The sequence below is a fragment of the Colobus angolensis genome, unplaced genomic scaffold, assembly GCF_000951035.1.
Source record: "Colobus angolensis palliatus isolate OR3802 unplaced genomic scaffold, Cang.pa_1.0 Scaffold259, whole genome shotgun sequence".
In the NCBI taxonomy this organism is placed as follows: domain Eukaryota; kingdom Metazoa; phylum Chordata; class Mammalia; order Primates; family Cercopithecidae; genus Colobus; species Colobus angolensis.
In genome coordinates this window covers 2,568,025-2,589,306 of record NW_012115810.1, presented here as the reverse complement: position 1 = coordinate 2,589,306, position 21,282 = coordinate 2,568,025, and the positions used below count along the sequence as shown (strand labels likewise).

Genomic DNA, 21,282 nt, shown 5'->3' with positions numbered 1-21,282 from the left:
ATTTGAAAAATTCATAAAAGTCAATGTATAAGTCACTGTAAACTAAGAATTAACTAAGATAGTTGGATGTAAAATTAACATATTCAGAAAGAAAAGTTACTCTTTTAAAAAAATACAATGGGGAAAAAAAGTCCCATTTATAATAGCAGCAACAACAAAAGTTAAATGCCAAAGGGCAAAGTAAACAAGTGAGGAAAATTTTAAGAAATTCCTGAAAGACACAAAAATTAGACTTAGAAAATAAAAATATGTACTATATATTTTTAAATAGAATGACAATATTACAGAGACATCAGTTATCTTCAAGTTAACTTATACAATTAATGTGAATCCAATAAAAATATTAAATATTTTTTCTAGCTGTAGAAAATTTTTTTCTAAAGTTCACGTGGAAAATTAATCAAAAAATAACCTCAATCTTCTGAAAATTAATATCAAATAATAAGGAATGATGCTATATTAGTTATTCATTGTATATATAAACTGTATGATTCTGAGGGATAGATAGACCAACAGAACAGAATAGAAAATCCAGGAGTAGATTCAAGCACATATGGAAGTTTAGTGTATAATAAAGGTGGCATCTTAAATTACTGGCGAAAAGATAGACTTTTTAATAAATAATGTTAGAACAATGAGTGAGCCATTGAGAAAAAGATAAATTAACTGTATACCCTGCACTATACACCAAAATAAGCTTACAATGCATCAGAGATCCTAAAAAATGAAATCATACAAGTTCCGGGGAAAGGAAGTGATTTATTTAGAACCTTGGAGTGGTTCAAGCTTTTCTAATTATATCTCAAAAATTCAGATGCAACAAAGGAAAGAGTTATAAATTTAGACACATTACCAAAAATCACTTTAAATAACAAAAATTATGAAAAAGATAAAAGACACACTATTTTCTAGGTAAGCTATTTGCAGCTAATTTACAAATTGACAAGATAGAGAATAAACAACCAAAATGTATAAAAGAAATGAACAGTTGATAAAGAAATGTCCTTTGTGCTTAAATATATGAACCTTACTCGTAGAATAAATATAAACTAAACGAAGTGAGGTACTAGTTCTCACTTATGATGATGACAATTGTTGAAAAAACTGATTCTGACTCTCTTTGTTGGCAGAGTTTTGGGGAAAAGTGCTAATTCATGGCTGCTGGTAGTGTAAAATGGTTTAAAGCACGTGGAGGAGAATTTGACAGTACCTGATAATATTATATATATCACCCTTGACCCAGGAACCCCACTTAAAGGACCCTGAAGATACATTTGTCCAATAATATACATATGAAAATACATACGCAGAATTTATTCTGGCATTATTTGTAATAGACAAAGTCTGAAAACAACCTAAATGTCCATCAGGTGTCAGGGGACTGGTTAAATACATTATATTATATCCAAGATAAATGGCTTCCAGAGCAGCCAATAAATTCTGGAAGGCAAAAGGTAACATGAGCTAATGGCTTACTCATGTAGAATTATTTTACTTCAAATGTAAGGATATTTTGAGAACTGAATTGAAATGAAGACTGTGTTAAAGTGACTACAGTAGCAGAATTATCAAGAGCATTGAGTACACATTGCCTTTTACTTACGGTTTACAGTTTTGACTGGTAATATTGGGTTTACCCTCTCTGTGGTGGCAGCATTTTCATCATCCGTCACATATTCAAAATTAATGATGAACATCATAGCCACGCCCTCTTGGTTTTTCACTGGAATTATGTGAGTGTTACAAATAAAAGTGGACCCTAAGGAGATTAAAAATGAATGTTAGTTAAAAATATGCCTTCGTTTTGAACTATCAAGTAACATTAAAATTGAAATATACTCCTAAGGAAATTTGTATCTTAAATGATCCGTGATATTAAAAAATAATTTGATCTTTTTTACTTCGTATTTTATTGCATACCATATTCATTTAAAATATATATGTTTTTCCAGAAAAACATTATAAATAAATTCAGTTACTACATTGTGGAAAAACAGAAATATCAAATTCTATTTGCTTACACACCCATCCCTATAATAGTTAATTTTTAAAAAGATACATTCTTTAACTTTCTAGAAATAATTCTTATCATTTTCTTATAAATTTTGATTAAATCTGAATCTCTATAAAATATAGCTGTATAAAAAATGAAAGCAACTCATGTCATCTTGATTTTAACAATAAGCAACTTATGTGCTTTTCTAATTTATTAGACATAAAATAGTAAATTATTGACTCTATCTCATATATGTTACAGTAATTCTTTTCTGTGCAAAATTCACAACGTCCAAATTACAATGGTTTTGTCTGTTTTTTATTCTGTTAGAAAATAAGAACAAAGTTTTCTCTATATTATTGCGTTAGGAATCTTCTTCATGAGATGATATTCTTCAAGATGATATTCTTCTAAAAGCAAAATTACAGGGCTAGTAAGATACATTTCATTAGAATTATCTGGAAATGAAATAAACAAAGGTATGACTCAGTTTGCAATCAACCACCACCATCCATCTTCCAACAGAAACCCACAGGTCCAAGATACAGAGCATATACTTGAAAAGCAGACTGCTTTTAAATCAGCTGACTGCTGACTAACTCCTTGCAGCTAACTTCTAGAATTCCCTCAAAGCAGTTTCGTCACACTTTTTTACCCTCTGAATATGCTCTTTAGTCAAGGTAATGGAAATTTCACAGGCTTGAAATTTGTTTCAGTTCCAGCTATTTAAGTTACAAATAAAGTGTTTTTAAAATGCCAAACTTCAGAAAGTCTTCTTAAGCATTTACAAGCTTGTCCAGCCCCGTGGCCTGCGGGCTACATGTGACTCAGGACGGCTTTGAATGTGGTCCAACACAAAGTTGTAAATTTTCTTAAAACGTTGAGTTTATTTTATTTATTTATTTTAGCTCATCAGCTATCGTTACCATTAGTGTATTTTATGTATGGCCCAAGACAATTCTTCTTCTTCCAATGTGGCCCAGGGAAACCAAAAGATCGGAACCCCCTGATTTAGGAAATGCATCCATTTTGACTGCTGTTGTTTTTCACAACTAACTGAGACCACCTTGAATCTTGAGGAGAATGATGGTTCAATGTAGAGACAGGGGCAGGTTGAGAGCAAGATTAGTCTGGCATGAAACATCAGAGGGAAATGTGAGCAAGTGCCAGGACCCCTGGAGGCTGGAGATAGGGGCCGGGCAAACAGCTGAAGGATGTTTTTGGGAACCCTAACATCTGCAAAGGCCAGTAGATGTGAGTATTCCCAAATGGTGACCTATGTAAGCTTTAATAAAGTCAGCATAAGAAAACTCCTTTCTTCTTATCCTGCATCTTGGCTCCTGCTGCTAGAGCTGAGAACAAAAGCTATTATGGATATTGCTATAGATCGAGGACTTCATAGGGAAGGGATTTTGAGGGTAGGCCTGGAGATCTAACAATTATTTGTAAACTTGTTTCTATGGGTAAATATGTTCTAATTTCCAAGGAATTGATCGACAAATATACTTTTAGAAAGACTCTTTGTAAGTTAGGAATGCCTATGTGTTCCTTATAATTCAGATGTGCTAGTTATAATAAAAATGTGGACAGCTTCCCAAATTTGAAATGTGGATAACTTTATTTATAACTAATTTCATATTTTCTATAAATGTGGCAATGACTTTACAGATGTTGGAAAATATGCCTTAGGAACGGCAAGCTGCACCTTCAGTCTTCAGCTTCTTCAGCTATGTCTCCAATTCATTTAATGAAATAGTTAGCTAGAGCACTTGTCATAGTTTCCATGGTAACAAACGGGATGACTTTAGTAAACAGAAAATAAGCAATTTAAGACTGTTCTATTAGAACTAAAAATAGAAGTGCTTCAGGCCAGGCATCACAGTACACACTGGTTAAACAGTCTGAGGAGATGCTAGAAATAGTCATTATGTACTTTCCTAATGAACCAAAATACATATTGATTTTACCATTTAAAATGACATTTCCTGGATCATTTAGAATATCATTGTGAATTCGCACATTTGTTATTTAAGCAGTTTCAAATTTTCCAACACTTGGGGTGTACTGTTGTTGACTATAAAAAACATAAAAAAAGTTTGAGAAATCAGGAAATAAAATATGTGGGGATAGAGATCTAATAGGATTGTAATAGAGCAATTTTGCTTTTGGTAATAAGGGACAAAATCATGTTTTTCAATACAAGTGTTTGTAAATGTACTGTCTAGTCCTAAAAATCATAAAATTATAGTGATTTGTATAAAAGTTCAGCTATCTGCATTGGCTCTAAAGCATATTAAATAAATGTAATTAATCTAGGATTTACTGCCCGCTATCATTGTTTCCTGTACATTTCTATTAAGCAATATATTTCCTCTAAAGTCAACTGAAAACTCACATTCACATGCTTTTCTCTTTTAGTTTGGGAATTTAATGTCTCCATCAATCTTTCATAGCCTCCTGGAAGGCAGACAATGAAAGGAGATACATGGAATTTAGAGGAAGAGAAGAATAGAATACATTTTATAGAACAAAAATAATTAGCTTGGCTAATTCTACAAACTCCAACTAAGTTCTGTCAAGATACTACTTTGGTCAGGTGACATTGCCCTAAGAAGTCATCACTCTGTGCTCCTAAATATTTCTTTTGAATGTTGGGAACAAGAGCAATGGAAACCTAATCCAGCAAACATTAGCCAAGCAACAACAACAACAAAAACAACAACAAATAATAATAATAATAATAATAATAATAATGTGGAAATAAGACTTCTAAACAAAATTAGAAAAATTTCATATCTTGTTAAATGAATCATATATTCAAATGAAATTAATAGTGTTAGTTAAGAAGCAGATTATTTACAATAATATTGGCCATTATTTATAAAATTATACATGCAATTATACTAATATTGTTAGACTACGGTTCATATCCACATTTTCTCTCCTGAGTGAAAACATTTCCAAAGTGGAAAAGACTGTTTAGGAGGAATAATACTAATTTTAATAAAATTTTTAGAGTGTGTGATTTTTGACTGCAGCCATAGAGCAAGCAAACTCAAGGTAATCTGAATAATTATGAAAAGTATACTTTATTTTATATGTTGGTGGCATACACCTAGTTGCACTTTACAATAAGATGCTGGGACTCCTCCTTTTGAATTGCTTTAAAGGTATTTTATTGTACTGCATGTGGTTTGTGTTCACAGGGCATCTTATGTCTTTGAGGAACAGTGTAGAAGCCAATGTTACTAGGGCAGTGTGTGGTGGTTGTGGGACAGGACAAGGTGGGGAGGGTAGGCAAGGTCAAGGGAGAAGCCAGAAGTCACTGGGGAGAAGGCCAAGGAATGGATCTGAAGCTTTTCACTATGTTAGACAGGAAGGCATTGGAGAGTTTTATCCAGGAGTTAGCATGATTTGATTTAAAACTTTCCTTCACGTGTGTGTGTGATGAACAGCTTACAGAGGAGGCCAGGATGGAAGCAGGGAGGCCATTTGGGAAAATACTGCAATAGCCTTGGCAAGCCATGATGGTGGTTTGGTCCAGGGTGTTGTTGTTGCAGGTGGTAATGAGGGGTCTGTTGGGGATGTTTTGAGGTAGAGCTTATAGGATTTGCTGATATATTGGATGGGACATAAGATAATGAGAGGGGTCCAAGGTGACAACAAATTTGGTAGTTGAAGAAGTAGCAGAACCATTTATTAAGATGGGGAAGACTGTGGAAGAAGGTGATTTTTGGGATTATGTAAATCCATATGTTTTCAGCATGTTGACTTTGCAATTGTTTATTAGATATCTAAGTGGAGATGTTGAGAAGGTAGTCGGATCCAGGAGACTGAAGTTAAGTTCAGAGATTGGACCAAGCTAGGAATACAAATTTGGGAATCATTAGAGAATGGATTATATGTAAGGACTGAATAAGGTCATGTAGGGAATCAGTATAGTTGAAAAACTATGTGACCTGGGTCTGGAGGCACAGTAGAATCAAACAAGGAAAGAAAAAGAACAGCAGAGATTGGGTAGGAGCAGACGGTGAGGTGGAAAGATAGTCAAGATTGTGGTGCATTCAATAGCAAAGACATGAAATCAGCCTAAATGCCCATCAATGATAGACTGGATCAAGAAAATGTGGTGCAGATACACCATGGAACATTATGCAGCCATTAAAAGGAATGAGATCAGGTCTTTTTCAGGTACATGAATAGAGTTGGAAATGCAGCAGAGTAAAGAAATGCAGAAACAGAAAACCAAACACTTCGTGTTCTCATATATAAATGGGAGCTGAATGATGAGAACACATAGATACATGTGGGGGAACAACACATACTGAGGCCTGTAAGAGGCGGGGAATCAGGGAGAGGGAACATCAGGCAGAATAGCCAATGAATGCTGGGCTTAATACCTAGGGGATAGGATAATTTGTGCAGCAAACCACCATGGCACACATTTACCTATGTAACAAACCTACACATTCTGCACATGTACTCCTGAACTTAAAGTAAAAATTGAAGAAGAGAAAAAAAAAAAGGCTGTGGTGTATTGCAGGCTAAGAGAAGAGGTATTTCAAAAGGAGGGCTTGAGTAATAGGAGGTCATGTCCTGATGGTCTTCTATGTTCTTGAAATTCAGTCTTTTGGCATTGGGAATATAGCAAATTGTTTTAAGCATGAAAGTGTGTTCAGAAGTATTTTGGTGTCCAGAGCACATAGACATGGACTGTGTATTAGTGATGTCTTAAAGAAGAGAAAAAAGTTTAAAAGATATAGGGTCTATTTATTTGACTGAAGAGACAAAAGCACATTTAGAAAGATTATTCTATAACTCTTGCGCAAAATCATATCACCAAAAATAAATGGGATAGACGGTCTGAATGGCCATGTATAGTCTGTTTAGCCTGATGGATTGGGTCCCACTTACATGTGGGAGGCTTGTGGCCTTCAGTAGAATACTTGCCCATTTCTCTCATTTTACCAGTCACCTGGTTAAGACTAAAGAAGCCTACTGAAAACAAAAAGGAGGAAGTTATGTGAACAAATAAAATCATTTATATAGAAGCATTATAAACAAAAAACTGAGCTGGCAAAAGGTTGGCAGTGTATCTGATAATACATTAGGTCTAAAGAAATATCCTTAACATAATCTTACACACACGCACGCACACACACAAATACAATCACCAACATGATTAAGTTACAATAGTGAATGTATTTAGATTGTTAGATTGTTGATGTAGCTGATGGAGTAATATGGGACTAGGATGATCCTTTCAGAATTTCCAAGAGAGATTATATATATTTACCTGTCATTTAAAAATGAAGAACTAATCTAATTAACACAAACCTGGTTGTCATATTCATGTTCTGCTGTGTGGCAATATTGACAATGACTGAGATGCCAACAGTGTGAATAATTTATTTTCAATTACTTCTTATTTAAAACAATTTTAAACATTCAGAGAAGGGGAAGGCAGTGATATTGAATAGTAAATTTTGGATGTGCAGCTCTGTTTAGCCCCTAGAATTGGACAGACTTGGCTCTACCATTATTTAGTGAATGATTTTGGACAAATTACTTAGTCCTGCCAAGACTCAGATTCCTCATCTATAAAATAAGGAAGGGAGGAGAGAGAGTGTCCTATTTAATACTGTGGGGAAGGTGAAATCAGATAATACATGTAAAGTAGTTAGTAAGGAGTCTGGCATATAAGATGTTAGCAATAAGTTAATAATACTGTTAGTATTATCAACTTGAATGAGAAAAATCAATTTCTCAATTTGAAAGAGTGAGTAAACTTCTTCCAAATATTCAATGATGCAGTTGAGTCATTCAGCCCTTTAGGTGCTTGAGATGAAATCATCAGATTAATTCTCTTGTCCAGATGATAAGGTATATCAAATAGATTTTTGAATGGGAGTGAAGACTTTTATCTTGTAATAGCTAAAATATGCCTCCTTTTCACTTTTGCAGTGATGAGGCCTTTGGTTTATTTATTGTATTTCTTTTATCCCTGTGGATTGTCCCACTGCCTTTAAAAAGTACAGTGTACACCAAGTAACGTTTATGACAGAACTTAGCTTCTTTCAGCAAGCTCCATAGTCCATGGAATTTGGTATGCAGTAGAAATGTGTGAAACAATCTTTATTTCTGGACTGGCCTAGGTACCAGGATTAGCATTTGAAAGCACATTTTAGGAAAAAAAGGTAATGCCAACAGCTAACATTTATTGTGTGCCAGCCACTGTTATGAGGGCTATACATGCTTTAATATTATTTATATCCTCACAAAAATGGCAATAGTACCATTATCATCCCCATTACGCAATGGTAAAGTGAGCCATGCATGTTGTCCCTTCGTCTTGGGACACTGTGTGCCCTTTCTGTTTTGGGACAGAATGCTTGGGTTCCAATTCCTTCATTAAGCCAAGACTCTGAATTCCATGACTTTTAAATGAGGTGTATTCTAAGAGATTTTTTATGTTTTATAAGCAATGACTTGATAATTAGAACTCTTCCCACTTCTTTCTCGCAGTCTTGTCCATTTTTGCCCGACTGTACTCCTAACTTAGGCGTAATTCTCTTCTCCTGCCAACTGGGAGGCAGCAAGACACCATCTATTTGCCCAGCTTTTCTCCAGCCCGACATTTCATTTTAATCTATTCAGTCATACATTGGCTCACGATCGCTTTCCTTCTACCCTCCCTTTCATCAGCTTAAGGCTTTTTAAGAATAAAAGAATTAAAGTATTTAAGAATACTTTCCTCCCTGGATCTCTACATATTATTATTACTACAATTATTAACAACCACGTAATTAAATCATGGCTACTGTTTTCTGAATGTCTTCCATGTGCCACATGTTTCTCAGGAGAAAACCTTATCTCAGAGAATTTTCTCAACTAAGTAGCAGAAACAAGGTTTGAACTCAGACCTATCCTGCGTTCATTCTTTCCCTTCCATCAGTGTTACCCAAAGAGTGAGCTGTTAACAGATGTTACTGGAAAGGGCTTGCTGTAATTAATCCAATTTAGGAAATGTCCTTCTCTAGGAGATGCTCAGCTCACATTAGTGTAATAGAGGTTTTGAGAAATTCTGCAAAAACAAGTAAATATACTTTGTCCAATGCAGCATTTTCTAAGTTTATTTGACTCTGAAGTCCTATTTTAGAGAAGTCTGTGATAACATCTAGCTCCTTGGAATGTCATTGGGAAACACTGAGTTGCATCCTGCTCCTTCCCTATTTCAAAGACACCCTTCTGAGAGGGAGGAAAGTAAATATCATAGGTCACCCAGGTCACCCAAGGAGAGGGAGTAACTACAGGGAACAAAGTGCTGGGCCACGAGAGGAAAGGGAATGGCAAAGGCCACTGTCACCTATTGGATACATTTGCTTGATATTGGCTCTGGTCTGAGATCTCAGGAATCTAGTTAAAATAGTATTGTCATATTTGATTATATATCTTGAAGCAATGATTTCCTCATAAGCTTGTTCTAAGTTAAAAGATTATTGCTAAATAAAATATGATAGAGTTTTTCACATCTCAGGACCAATTCATACTGCTTGACAGAGATCAGGTTTTATAACATGAAAGACCTAATTCAATACTCTATTAATATTCTGCACAAGAAATTTTATGAGATAACTCTGACATAGCCAAGGAAATATTCTTGACTGTATTTCCTCAGGAGTTGTTCCCCTTCCTTTTCAAAATATGGATATATGTGAATTTCTAATTAATTGTTGACTATCACCCATCTCATTGACACATTCTCTCTTAACATTTATGCTCAGGTGTTAGGGTCTTTTCATACTTATAAATTTGATTGTTGAGAAAAGAAAGTTCAGCTCTGTTTCATATTTGTTAAACAGTGGATAAATTATTTGATGATTTAAATCAGGAAGAACTCTCACACATTTTTGATGCATAAATCAGAGGCAATCTCTTAAGATGCCCTATGGTGCTTACCCACTTCTCAGCTCTGGTTACTATTTAATTTTGGAACTTTGTGGATTGAATTAGTGTATTGGGAAATACAAGTGTTAAAATAAGCTGAAGCTGATTTACAGTGCTGCACTCAATCTCCAGGCAAACCAAGTCTACATTCATAATCAGGAAGTTTGGGTACGTTTGTGACAATTTTTAATTCTTTTTGTTTTCTCATGCCCAAACAAATATTTAGTCATTTGGTCCAATTTTTTTTTTCACCATATTTATGTTATCAAATCTCAGATGCATTTAGAGCAGGCCCACCCCACTAAACTGCTATTTATTTGGTCAAATTGCTTTAACACAACACTGAACTGACTAAGCTTACTCAGAATATGAGCAAATCTGCATGCTGCCATAGTAAGTGCACATGATTGTGAAGCTCAAGCCACAGTGAGAATCCTGGGGACAGCCACTCACTGTGTGGATGTCATTTCTAACTGAGGCTGTGCATGGCAACATGCCTGGTGTGCTCAGGATGTCCGTATGACTGTCGAAAGGAACCATACACTGTGCTCTATGTTTATAGTTTTGGAGCAGGGAGTTACAAATAATGTGAGCCAATTTCATAGCTTAGAATGAGTAAAATATATTGTAGATTAATAAAATTTAACAAGAATGGGTTAGGTACCTACTGTGTACAAGGTACTGTACCAGAAATTGTAGGAGTTACAAACACGACTAAAAATAGGAATCTTTTATTTTTTTTAAAAAAGAGGCCACTCATGGGGGTGTGATGGAGTGTCTGAAGAGAGCACAAGTAGTGCCTCTCAGGGATATAAAAGGTTTTGTCAGGGAAGCTGTGTTAGTCCATTCTCACCCTGCTATAAAGATAATATCTGAGACAGGGTAATTTATAAACAAAGGAGGTCTCATTGACTCGCAGTTCTGCACGGTTGGGGAGGCCTCAGGAAACTTACAATCTTGGTGGAAGGGGAAGCAGGCACGTCTTACGTGGCAGCAGTTGAGAAAGTGCGTGTGTCAGTGTAGGAAAACTACCATTTATAAAACCATCAGATCTTGTGAGAATTCACTTACTCTCATGAGACCAGCATGGGGAGCATGGGGGAAACCATCCACATAATCCAATCTCTTCCCACCAGGTCTCTCACTGGGGATTACAATTCAAAGCCTAACCATATCAGTATCATAGTTTAAAGCTGGGTCTGATATGATTGTGATAGGTAGAAATTAGGAGGAGAGGCATCTCAGGCTGAAGGAGAGCTTGAACAATGTGGAAACACAGTGACTCCAGGGCAATGTGAGTCATGTGTGGCCCTTTTTCAAGACAACTAATTTTATTGCTCCCATGCCCAGTACATCTGATTTTGATAATAGCTAACTTTTATTAAACAATTGCTCTATGCCAGTTATTATGCTGTGTTCTTTACATTCTTTGTCTTATGTAATCCTCAAAAGAACTCTAAGGAAGTACATCCACTAAATATTCCCATTTTATAGAAGTGGAACTTGAGACATGAAAAAAATAAGTAACTTCCCCCAAGTCACATAGCTAGTCTGTAGGAGAGTCAGGATTCTGGCCTAGATGATCTAATGCATGCCAAGGTCTTTGTATAACAGAGGGAAGCCTTCATTTATACCTATTAATAGGTGATGTGAGTGACCTAAGTCACACAAAGCTGTATATTGTCCCAGGGTTCAACTTCTGCACATATCTTCAGGATTCTCTACTGCAGCCAACACAGGAAAAGGCATGTTTTAAAACAACAAACAAATTATTAAAGGTGGCTCAGACCTCTTGTAGGAGTCCACTGCAATAGATACAGAGATCTTAGTGGGGTGCAGTTTAGGCTCTTTAGGTATGTCAGGCATAAGAGTGATGATATAGAAACAGAAAAAGGTGAAAGTAAAGGTATGTTTTTCCCTAGGTATTTTAGCCCTCTCCTCACAAAAGTTCATATTCTGTTGGACTATTTTAACTTGGGATTTTTATTTTTTTTGTGTGCCTATACTATTTTTACAGAAGAATAAATGGGTAGAAACGATACTCTGGAAAATTAGTGAGAATAGGGGTTTTTCTTCCAGTTGGCAGTGTCATGTTTAGCATTGTCCAGCTCTAGTGGGGAACATCCTTCTCCCAGGCTTGGACACCAGGCCTTGCAGCATATAGCTGCTACAGATCCCTGCTCCCTAAGGCTGCTAGAGGCAGGAAACTGCTGCAGATACTTGTTGTCAGGGATTGCTTTGCAGTGGCTTCTCTGGCCCCAGATGTGTTCTTCCAAAGGTGGTTACAGAAGAGAGAGATGTTTCATTTCAAACTTCCCCAGGCTACATTTGCTGTTGCTTTTGTGTCTTACCCATATTAGGCTTCAGGACCTAGCTTAGTACCTTTTCAAGGTAACAGGGTAATGACTGCTATTGTCCGGTTCTACCCTGAGACCACAGAGAAGGATGAAGGATGAGGATGATGTAATTTGTTCACCCAGCAGCATACATTTATCTGAGTGATAGGTTGTTCCCTGTGTCCATGAGAGGCTGTGTAATGTAGAGGTTAAGCTTAAAGCCTGCTTTAATTGCCAGGAGTTAATTCCTGGGTCTGCCACTTCCCATTGTTTCATTTTGGAATAAGTTACTTAACTGCTCTGACACCTTAATTTCCCTATGTGTAAAATGGACATGATAGTGTTACCCACAATAACCCACAGTTACTGTGATAATTAAATAAGCCAGTATCTGTAAAAAGCTTAAAACATTGCCTTGTATATTGAAAAAGTATGAGTTATCATGATCATAAAGAAAATATCAGAGTAAGTTTGAGTTCTGTAGCCAATAAGTTATTTACTGAAAGATAGGGCCCAATATTGACTAACTGGGGAGTGGGGAAAATGTGCTTGTGGTATAAACATTTCCCTTGTGAACATCTGACTGTCTACCCTATTCTCCTTATTTCTGGTCCTATTAGCCTGTAGCTACAGTTGACCTCCCAACACCTTGCCTCTAGAACTGAACTTTTACCGAGTCTTACCCCTTATGAAAATTTACCAGTCCATACATTTATCCAAGAGTCTTGCTTAAGCACTTCCTAACTTCAGAGATGCATGAGGCTGAATTTTAAGATAAGAGAATAAATCTCAGCTCCAACTTTGGAATTTTTTTACAGGCAATCTCTATGCTCCTCTGGCTTTACCCATAACTAGAAATGTGTTGGATATAAAATCTGGGGTTAATTCCATCAGCTGAAGGTTAAGCCGTTAGCTTCTCTAAACAGGAACTTTCATCAAAACACCAATGGTTCCTTCTTTTTGCCTGATGACTTTGAAGCTGATCATTGAATGTGTCAACATGTTACCTCTCTTAGGTAAGTTAAGTCCACTTAATAAGCACTTTCTGAGATAAAGTCCTATATCAGAAAATTTTCTCTGAAGATGGAAATTTCAGGCACTATGGTAAGCCACTGGGAGAGATGTTTTGATGTCAGTGGAGACTTTTTATAATCCCTCAAATAGTATAGAAGAACTGAAAAAAATAGAATGAACACACTGGTAAGATTATAACAGACAGTATAAAACCATTAACAAAGCTGGCCTATCATGTATTATATTTGAAAAGAAAGAGATTAAAACTTAATAAGATAAGAATTAATTTCCTAGATTCATTTTCCTTACTGTTGTTATAAATTGCTAGAGATTAATAAAGCAGATAATATTATAGTATCAATGCTTATAAGAACAAGGGAGGAGATAATATTTGGTTATCTTGTAACATCACTAGGAAAACATAGTAAGAAGACCATGTACCCACATTTCAGTTGACAGGAAGAGATTGATTTTGTTTCATTGATAATATTTTAGATGCTGCTGCTTCTCAGAATTGCACCTAAGAAACAACAAATATTCAGAGTCTCTGCGTGGAGTACATGGAAGGCTTCCCAGAGAGGTGAAATCAAGTTGCATCTTAATGTGGAATGCATAGATATTTTCAAACTAATTTCAGAGGCCATAGCGGTGTGGAATTCTTGGCAAAATATAGAGACATCAAATGGTATTTTGGAGCCTAACTTAAGGAAAAATAATTGAACCAACACAAATATTTGGGATATGCAACTCCTAAGCCACAACCTCTCTAGGAAAGAATTGAGATGGTGGTATAAATGGGAACATATTTCTGCTGCATTTCCTCAGTTTGCCCTTCTGTGTTCACTGTCTATCCTTCTCTTCCTGCTTAGAATAGAAAGAAGGTGCTCCACGGATTTCCTTATTTTCCTGGCTTCCTGTTGGGTTTCAAGCAGTGTGGATTTCCAGCAAAAAACTGGAGAGGAAGGAGAGCCATGTTGGAGTATTTATTCCCCAGATTCAAATCTTATGGGGTTGCAGTGGTTGGTTTCATCTTTCACTGAAGTTTGTAGATACTGTCAACCCTCAGCATATAGCTGTCTCAGGGTTCCAGCATAGTCGTTCATTTCTGCTGCTTGCCCCTGGTGGTTCTATACTGTTAGTAGCCCTGGGCCACGGCACCATTCATTTAAGTGTTTCTCTTAAACACTATCTGAGTTCTTGTGAATAGTTCTGTCATTACCTCTCCTCAAATGAGCAAATTTGAGTGTTTCAAAATGTTTGAATCCTGAGTCATACAGGATAAAGTTATTTGCCAGACAAAGAAAGTAAATGGAATTTTGGTAAGCAGGCATTCCGTATTTAAAGAATAAAAATGTGGCAAAATACGATGATAATGAGAATCAGCTGATAATGGTAGACAAAGCAAAAATAACCTACAAAATTAGGCTAGATAATAATAATAATGAGGCACTACATTTGTCTCTATATAGATTGGCAGAAATTTTAATCAGGACAAAAATGTTGGTGTCAGATATTTGGAGAAGATAAATGACTTTCCAAGATTAAATTCCCTTAGAACTTCAAGCGGGATAAAATATAATAGATTTAGTTCTGTGTGGGATTTAGTTCTGTGTGGTGGTCAAAAGAATGACAAATTATTATTAAGGGTAATCTGCCAAGATCAAATTCAACATTTTAGTGAAAGTGAGGGCAACTAAAAGATGTTCATCAGAAGGAAAGTTCTTAATGACAGAAAGTAAAACAAAGCAACAGTAAAAACTGACAGAGGGGCTTAAAACATTTCTAAAGCCGGGCGCGGTGGCTCAAGCCTGTAATCCCAGCACTTTGGGAGGCCGAGACGGGCGGATCACGAGGTCAGGTGATCGAGATCATCCTGGCTAACCCGGTGAAACCCCGTCTCTACTAAAAAATACAAAAAACTAGCCGGGCGAGGTGGCGGGTGCCTGTAGTCCCAGTTACTCGGGAGACTGAGGCAGGAGAATGGCGTAAACCCGGGAGGCGGAGCTTGCAGTGAGCTGAGATCCGACCAGGGCACTCCAGCCTGGGCGAAAGAGCAAGACTCTGTCTCAAAAAAAAAAAAATAATAATAATTTTTTTTAAAACATTACTCAATATTCCAGGGGAACCCTCAAAGTCATTTAAAAGCACCACAATGTGTTCACAAGAAAATAACTTGCCCACAAATCTTGCACAATCAAGTGACAAAACTATATTCATGCATGAAAAAACAAGCAGTAATTTACGGCTTTTGCTTTTTTTCAAAATGAAGAAATTGTGAAAGAGAATTGGAAAACCTAGCAAGAGTTTAAGTTCAGTTGTAAAGTAAAAACAAAGCCCAGAATAATTTGAGGGGCACTTGAATTTCTAAGCCATTAATTAAAATTAGAAATTATTCAAATATAAAAAAAAACTAAAAAAACTAGAGAAGGTGAACTAGGGAACAAATTTGATCACATTACTGAGAATATACTAAGGGAAAAAGAGGAAATTCAGCTAAAAATTATTCTACTAAATATGGGTGAGTTTTAGAACCAAGCTATATAAGCAGAATGTATTGCATGTATTGGACAAAAACATTATAAATAAATCGCCTGCCATAATCAATAGTTAAAGTACTCAAGGTATAGTGTGGGTGCCCCAAGTATGTAACATATTATTTTAATGATCAATTTGTGGGTCCATGTGAGTCCCATAATAAGCATTTAAGAGAGAAAAGATTATAATAGCACTTCAATTCCAGGCAAGCTGTTGGCATTGGTGATAAATTGTGAGGCTTCTAAAGCCCATTGAGAATAACGTATTGGTGGAAAGGTAACATTTTTCTGTAACGCAAAATCTGATCTGACTGATCTAATGAAGTTTTTTTTTGCATTTAAATACAAACCAAGCAGAACCAAAATGGAAAGAAAATAGAAATAAAACAAAGGACAGAAATTGTTAGTTGACCACTCTGGTCCTACCATTGTGGTAAGAATGTTAATACACTCATTAGACAATGATGATGTTCTAGGGAGTAGCAATCGTTGTCCCAATTTGACAGTGGAAATGGACTAAGAGGGCTCCATAACTACCTTGCTTAATGGCTCTGGTCTAATAGCTAGTAACTGAAATTCTGACAGTTGCCCAGATATATCTGGTTCTTAGTACTCTGTTTATTTTACCAGTTGTTTAGACTTTTTGAAAAATTTTAATAGATATTTATCAGAAGTTTTAGAAGGCTTTATACATTGAATGACAGTTCAATTGGATAGTTTTACAAAGATAAGGAGCCAAATGAAATATAAGAACAAAAAAAGGTAGGCAAATCAGGCATTTCTCTGGCTAGCAATCACTAACAGTATTTGCCAGGCAAAAGTCTAAGATGGTCCTCACGATTTCATTCCTCTGTCATACAGATTCTGAATAATTCCAGTGGCTGTGAAAATGAAAGACTTAGACTCCCACAAGTAGTTTATGTTATATGGCACAGTTTACTTTAAGAAAGGGAGATTATCCGGGTGTGCTTACTAGAATCACAGGAGACTTTTAAAAGCAGAGATTTTTCTCTTGCTGGTCACAGAAGAGGAAGTCAAAGGTGTTCCTGCTGGCCTGGAAGAAAGCAAACATTCACCTTTGAGCAGCTGATGTGAAGGGAAGCCCCTGGGCACTGAAAGTAGTGATGAATAAGCAGCCAGGGGGAAAGTGGGAACACAGTCTTATGACCATGGAAAACGGATTCTGCCATTAACCAGTGTGTTTGGAAGAGGACCTGAGTCCAGATGAGAACCACAGCTACAGAGTCACAACTTGATTTCAGCCTTGTAATACCCTGAGCGGAAAACCCAGCCACATCCAGCCTAGACTTCTGAACTACAGAACTGTGATTGATAAATGGTGTTGTTTAAAACTGCTAATTTATGGTATTTTATCATTCAGCAATAGGAGAGTAACACATAGCAAAAGCTACTTCTGGAATTTTTCTTATCTGACATTTTACAAAAGTCCAGGCAACTGAATGGTAAAATGATAGGAAGTTTGTGCATATAGTGAAAGTTTGATCTGTGGGAAGTACAGTGCGTGGAAATTGAGTTACGCTGACTGTATGAACTGGTAGATGTTTCAGTGGGGGCAGTAAGCAAGGCATTCAAGGAAGAAAATATAGCTGACATTGAAGATGTGGTCTCAACCAGCAGTTATGATTCACTAAAGAGCCACAGGGGGCACTTTCATCATTCCCTGTAGACATTAGCATAACATGCTACTATTCGGAAGACAAAAACAAATGTCATCCCAGCACTTTCGAAGGCTGAGGTGGGTGGATCAAGAGGTCAGGAGATCGAGACCATCCTGGCTAACATGGTGAAACCCCGTCTCTATTAAAAAATACAAAAAAAAAAAAAAAAATTAGCTGGGCGTGGTGGCGGGCGCCTGTAGTCCCAGCTACTCGGGAGGCTGAGGCAGGAGAATGGCATGAACCCAGGAGGCAGAGCTTGCAGTGAGCCGAGATTGTGCCACTGCACTCCAGCCTGGGTGACAGAGCGAGACTCCGTCTCAAAAAAAAAGAAAATAAAAAAATGTCTAAGCATTGTCAGGAAAGGTGTTGAAAACTAACTAGAAACAAAAGGTTTGCAGAAAATATGAATGTTGTTAATTGTCTCAAAAGATAATGTAAATGGTTATCCTTCTTAACCAGACATCAGGAAATACATAAGTGATAGGGTCCCCACATGAGCAACTAAAATAATCAATAGGTCAAACATTCCTAGGTAGCACATTTCACAAATATGTTCTTTATTTAAAGAATGGAATATTGAGTTATAAACAATAAAATGACTAAAATAGAAGGTCTATTGGCAACAATCCTAGAATCTGGTTATTTGAGAAATGTTTCTTCTTTCACTTTTCTGACATTTCCTCCCATGCCTGGATCAATTCAGTTGCTCATGCAACAGTAGCATGTTAAGCTAATGTTTCCAGGGAACAATGAAAATTACCCCTGTGGTTCTTTAATGAATCATACCTGCTAGTTGAAACCCATTCATCATCTCACAAATACCATCTGCCCATTCCTCTGGCAAGAAAGTGTGAATTACTCGGTTGGTAATATCAAGGCAACATATTGGGCATGCTTGACTCATCTCCTTTACACTTCTTAAGAGTAAGCCTGACTTAAGAGTAAGCCTCTTCTTAAGAGTAAGTAGAACACCTTTTCTACTCTGCAAACAGAATATATAAACCTGTATCATTCTGGAAAATATAAACCACAAACTCCATCATAGCATTTTTTTAAAGTAATAAAGGTGAAAATTTGCTCCAAAAAATGTTGTCCTTTTTTTTTTTTTTTTTTTAAATTATTAGCTAGTTTAAAGCCTGGTGTGTTTAAAGCTTGAAGGTTAGAAAATCAAATGGATTGGCAGGGCTACATTCCTTCTGGAGGCCCTAAGAGTGAATTCATTTCCTTGCCTTTTCTAGCTTCTAGAGGCCACCTGCAGTATTTTGTTCATGGTCCCTTCCTCTGCCTTCAAGCAAGCAATGTAGCATCTTTAAATCTGTCTCTCTGACTATGACCCCTGCTTCTGTCATCACATCTCCTTCCCTCCCTCTTCTTCTGAGTCACATCCCCTTCATTGACTGTGCCCTCCTACCTCCCTTTCATAACGACCCTATGATTACATTGGGCCCACATGTGTAAATCAGTACAGTCTCCCCATCTCAGGATCCTTAACTTAACCACATCTTCAGAGTCCCTTTTGCTATGTAAGGTAACACATTCACATGTTCTGAGGTTTAGGGCATGAACCTTTTTCCAGGACCATTTTTCAGCCTACCTCATGGAATAGCTTTCATTTATGTGTCTTTGTCTGTAACACTTCTAGAAAGAGAAGACCTTATATGATGATGCTGAGAAATTAAAAGCTTCTGTTAACACATTTACATGTATATTTAAATGACTTCATGTAAAAAGATTTGTGCAACAATGTCCAAAACAAGTAGCAATTGTGGAAGCTCCAGAATTGCAAAATGGATGAGCATAGATAGGTCCAGTTGGCTGAAAGGTGGTGGCTAGCACACTTCAGATTTGTCTTTTCATAGCAAGCTTGATATTTTTACAAGGATGACATATTTATCTGGAGGGCAAATCAAGACCAGGGTCTAAGGAAACTCTTGGAGGTAAATCTTTCCTTCCTCTCCCCCTTCAAGACAAACCTCTAGGCCCTACCACTAGGGTGGTAGCATTCAAAGATTCTGCCTAAAGGCATTGAAAATAAGAGATAGGACAGGCAAGTTTGTCTCCTTGTGTGAAATTTACCAGACTTGCACTGATTAAACAATTTTCTGCTCTCTTTGACTTTTTATTTTATCCTTTAGGTCATCTCAGTTTTCATATGCCAATATACCTCAGTTTCAGTCAGTTTCTTAGAACCTATGATTTGATATCCTTTACACAAAATCTGTCTTCAGATATGTGTGCATATTTGGAATTTAGCATTTACTTTTTAATTAGAAGTTTACCTGTCATAAAAAATTCAGCATGTCTGTTTGTGACATGCTGAATTTAACATTAATGTAGACACTCAAGAGTTTTTTTGAACTAAGTTGTTTAAGAGAGCTGATAATATGGGATCCTTAGATTTGAGGTTTTTCCAGTTCTTATGGTCTTTTTTATTAGTTTCATCAGTATTTGTTATTTGTACGTAGATTAGCAGCATCTTAGTGTCTATAAATATTTAGAATCAGTAAAATACTTGCCATATAATGATAAGCAAAATATTCTGATCTACTTGAGTAAGAGTCTTCACACATTTTAACAAGATTATTTTTCCTGTTTTTCTGCTTATAAGATCCTGTGTGTTAGGCAATTTTGTAAATAAAGATGTTAATTGCAGTGTTTTATACTAGCTCAAAATGTTTAAAATATAAAATAGAATCCTGCATATTCTTCACAAATATTATATTATTAATAAATTAGAATACAATGTGATTACAAAAACTAATGAGACATAATTCTACATATTCTTATAAAACCATATCCACATTGTATAGTGAATAGTTCAAAAATTGACCTGAAAACTGAGAATTTATAATTATATTTTTCTGTTAAATATATAAGACATATATATACACATGCTTAGAACAGAATCTGGAAGGAAACACACACATCAAACTGTTATTAATTAAAACTAACATTTGTTGAATTCCTACTATATTCCAGGCTCTGTTCTAAGTGCTTCATATTTACTATTTTATGTAATTCCACAGCAATCTTGTAAACTATTAGTATTATCTTCATTGTATAGGTTTTATACATGAAACCAAATTACTGAGAGATGAAATAATTTGCAAATGATACCTGGTTAGTGAACACTAGCTGAGATGTGACTATTCAGAGGACTCTTACTTCTACTTTGATCATAGTTTATGCTGGGATTTTCAATACCTAGTATGTACTACTTTTATAATCATGAAAAAGAGGAAATGTATATTTCATTTGGGGACAAAAAAGATTCCCAAAAAGAGGAAATCAGTCACAGACACCTGGCTGCAATGTATCTGACATGCTTATTTAAAAAGTGGGAGAATGGGCCGGGCGCGGTGGCTCAAGCCTGTAATCCCAGCACTTTGGGAGGCCGAGACGGGCGGATCACGAGGTCAGGAGATCGAGACCATCCTGGCTAACCCGGTGAAACGCCGTCTCTACTAAAAAATACAAAAAACTAGCCGGGCGAGGTGGCGGGCCCCTGTAGTCCCAGCTACTCCGGAGGCTGAGGCAGGAGAATGGCGTAAACCCGGGAGGCGGAGCTTGCAGTGAGCTGAGATCCGGCCACTGCACTCCAGCCTGGGCGACAGAGCAAGACTCCGTCTCAAAAAAAAAAAAAAAAAGTGGGAGATGGATATTTGAAAACCCATCTTACTGAGTCTTTAATATCCATTCCTTTTTAAGATAAATTCAAATTTAATCTCAAAATCCTCACACAAGTAGGTGGGTAAAACAATCTTTTTGTCTTCACA

General features: G+C 36.4%; 1 protein-coding gene across 2 annotated transcripts in view; it reads right to left on the bottom strand.

The window, feature by feature from the left end:
- The window catches only part of KCNH7 (potassium channel, voltage gated eag related subfamily H, member 7), a 469,753-nt gene that overhangs the window by 160,930 nt on the left and 287,541 nt on the right, over window positions 1-21,282 (bottom strand). For both annotated transcript variants that reach the window (XM_011947085.1, XM_011947086.1), the window contains exon 3: window positions 1,604-1,759. In XM_011947085.1, coding sequence (XP_011802475.1) covers window positions 1,604-1,759 — 156 coding nt within the window. The remainder of the gene's footprint in view (window positions 1-1,603; window positions 1,760-21,282) is intronic.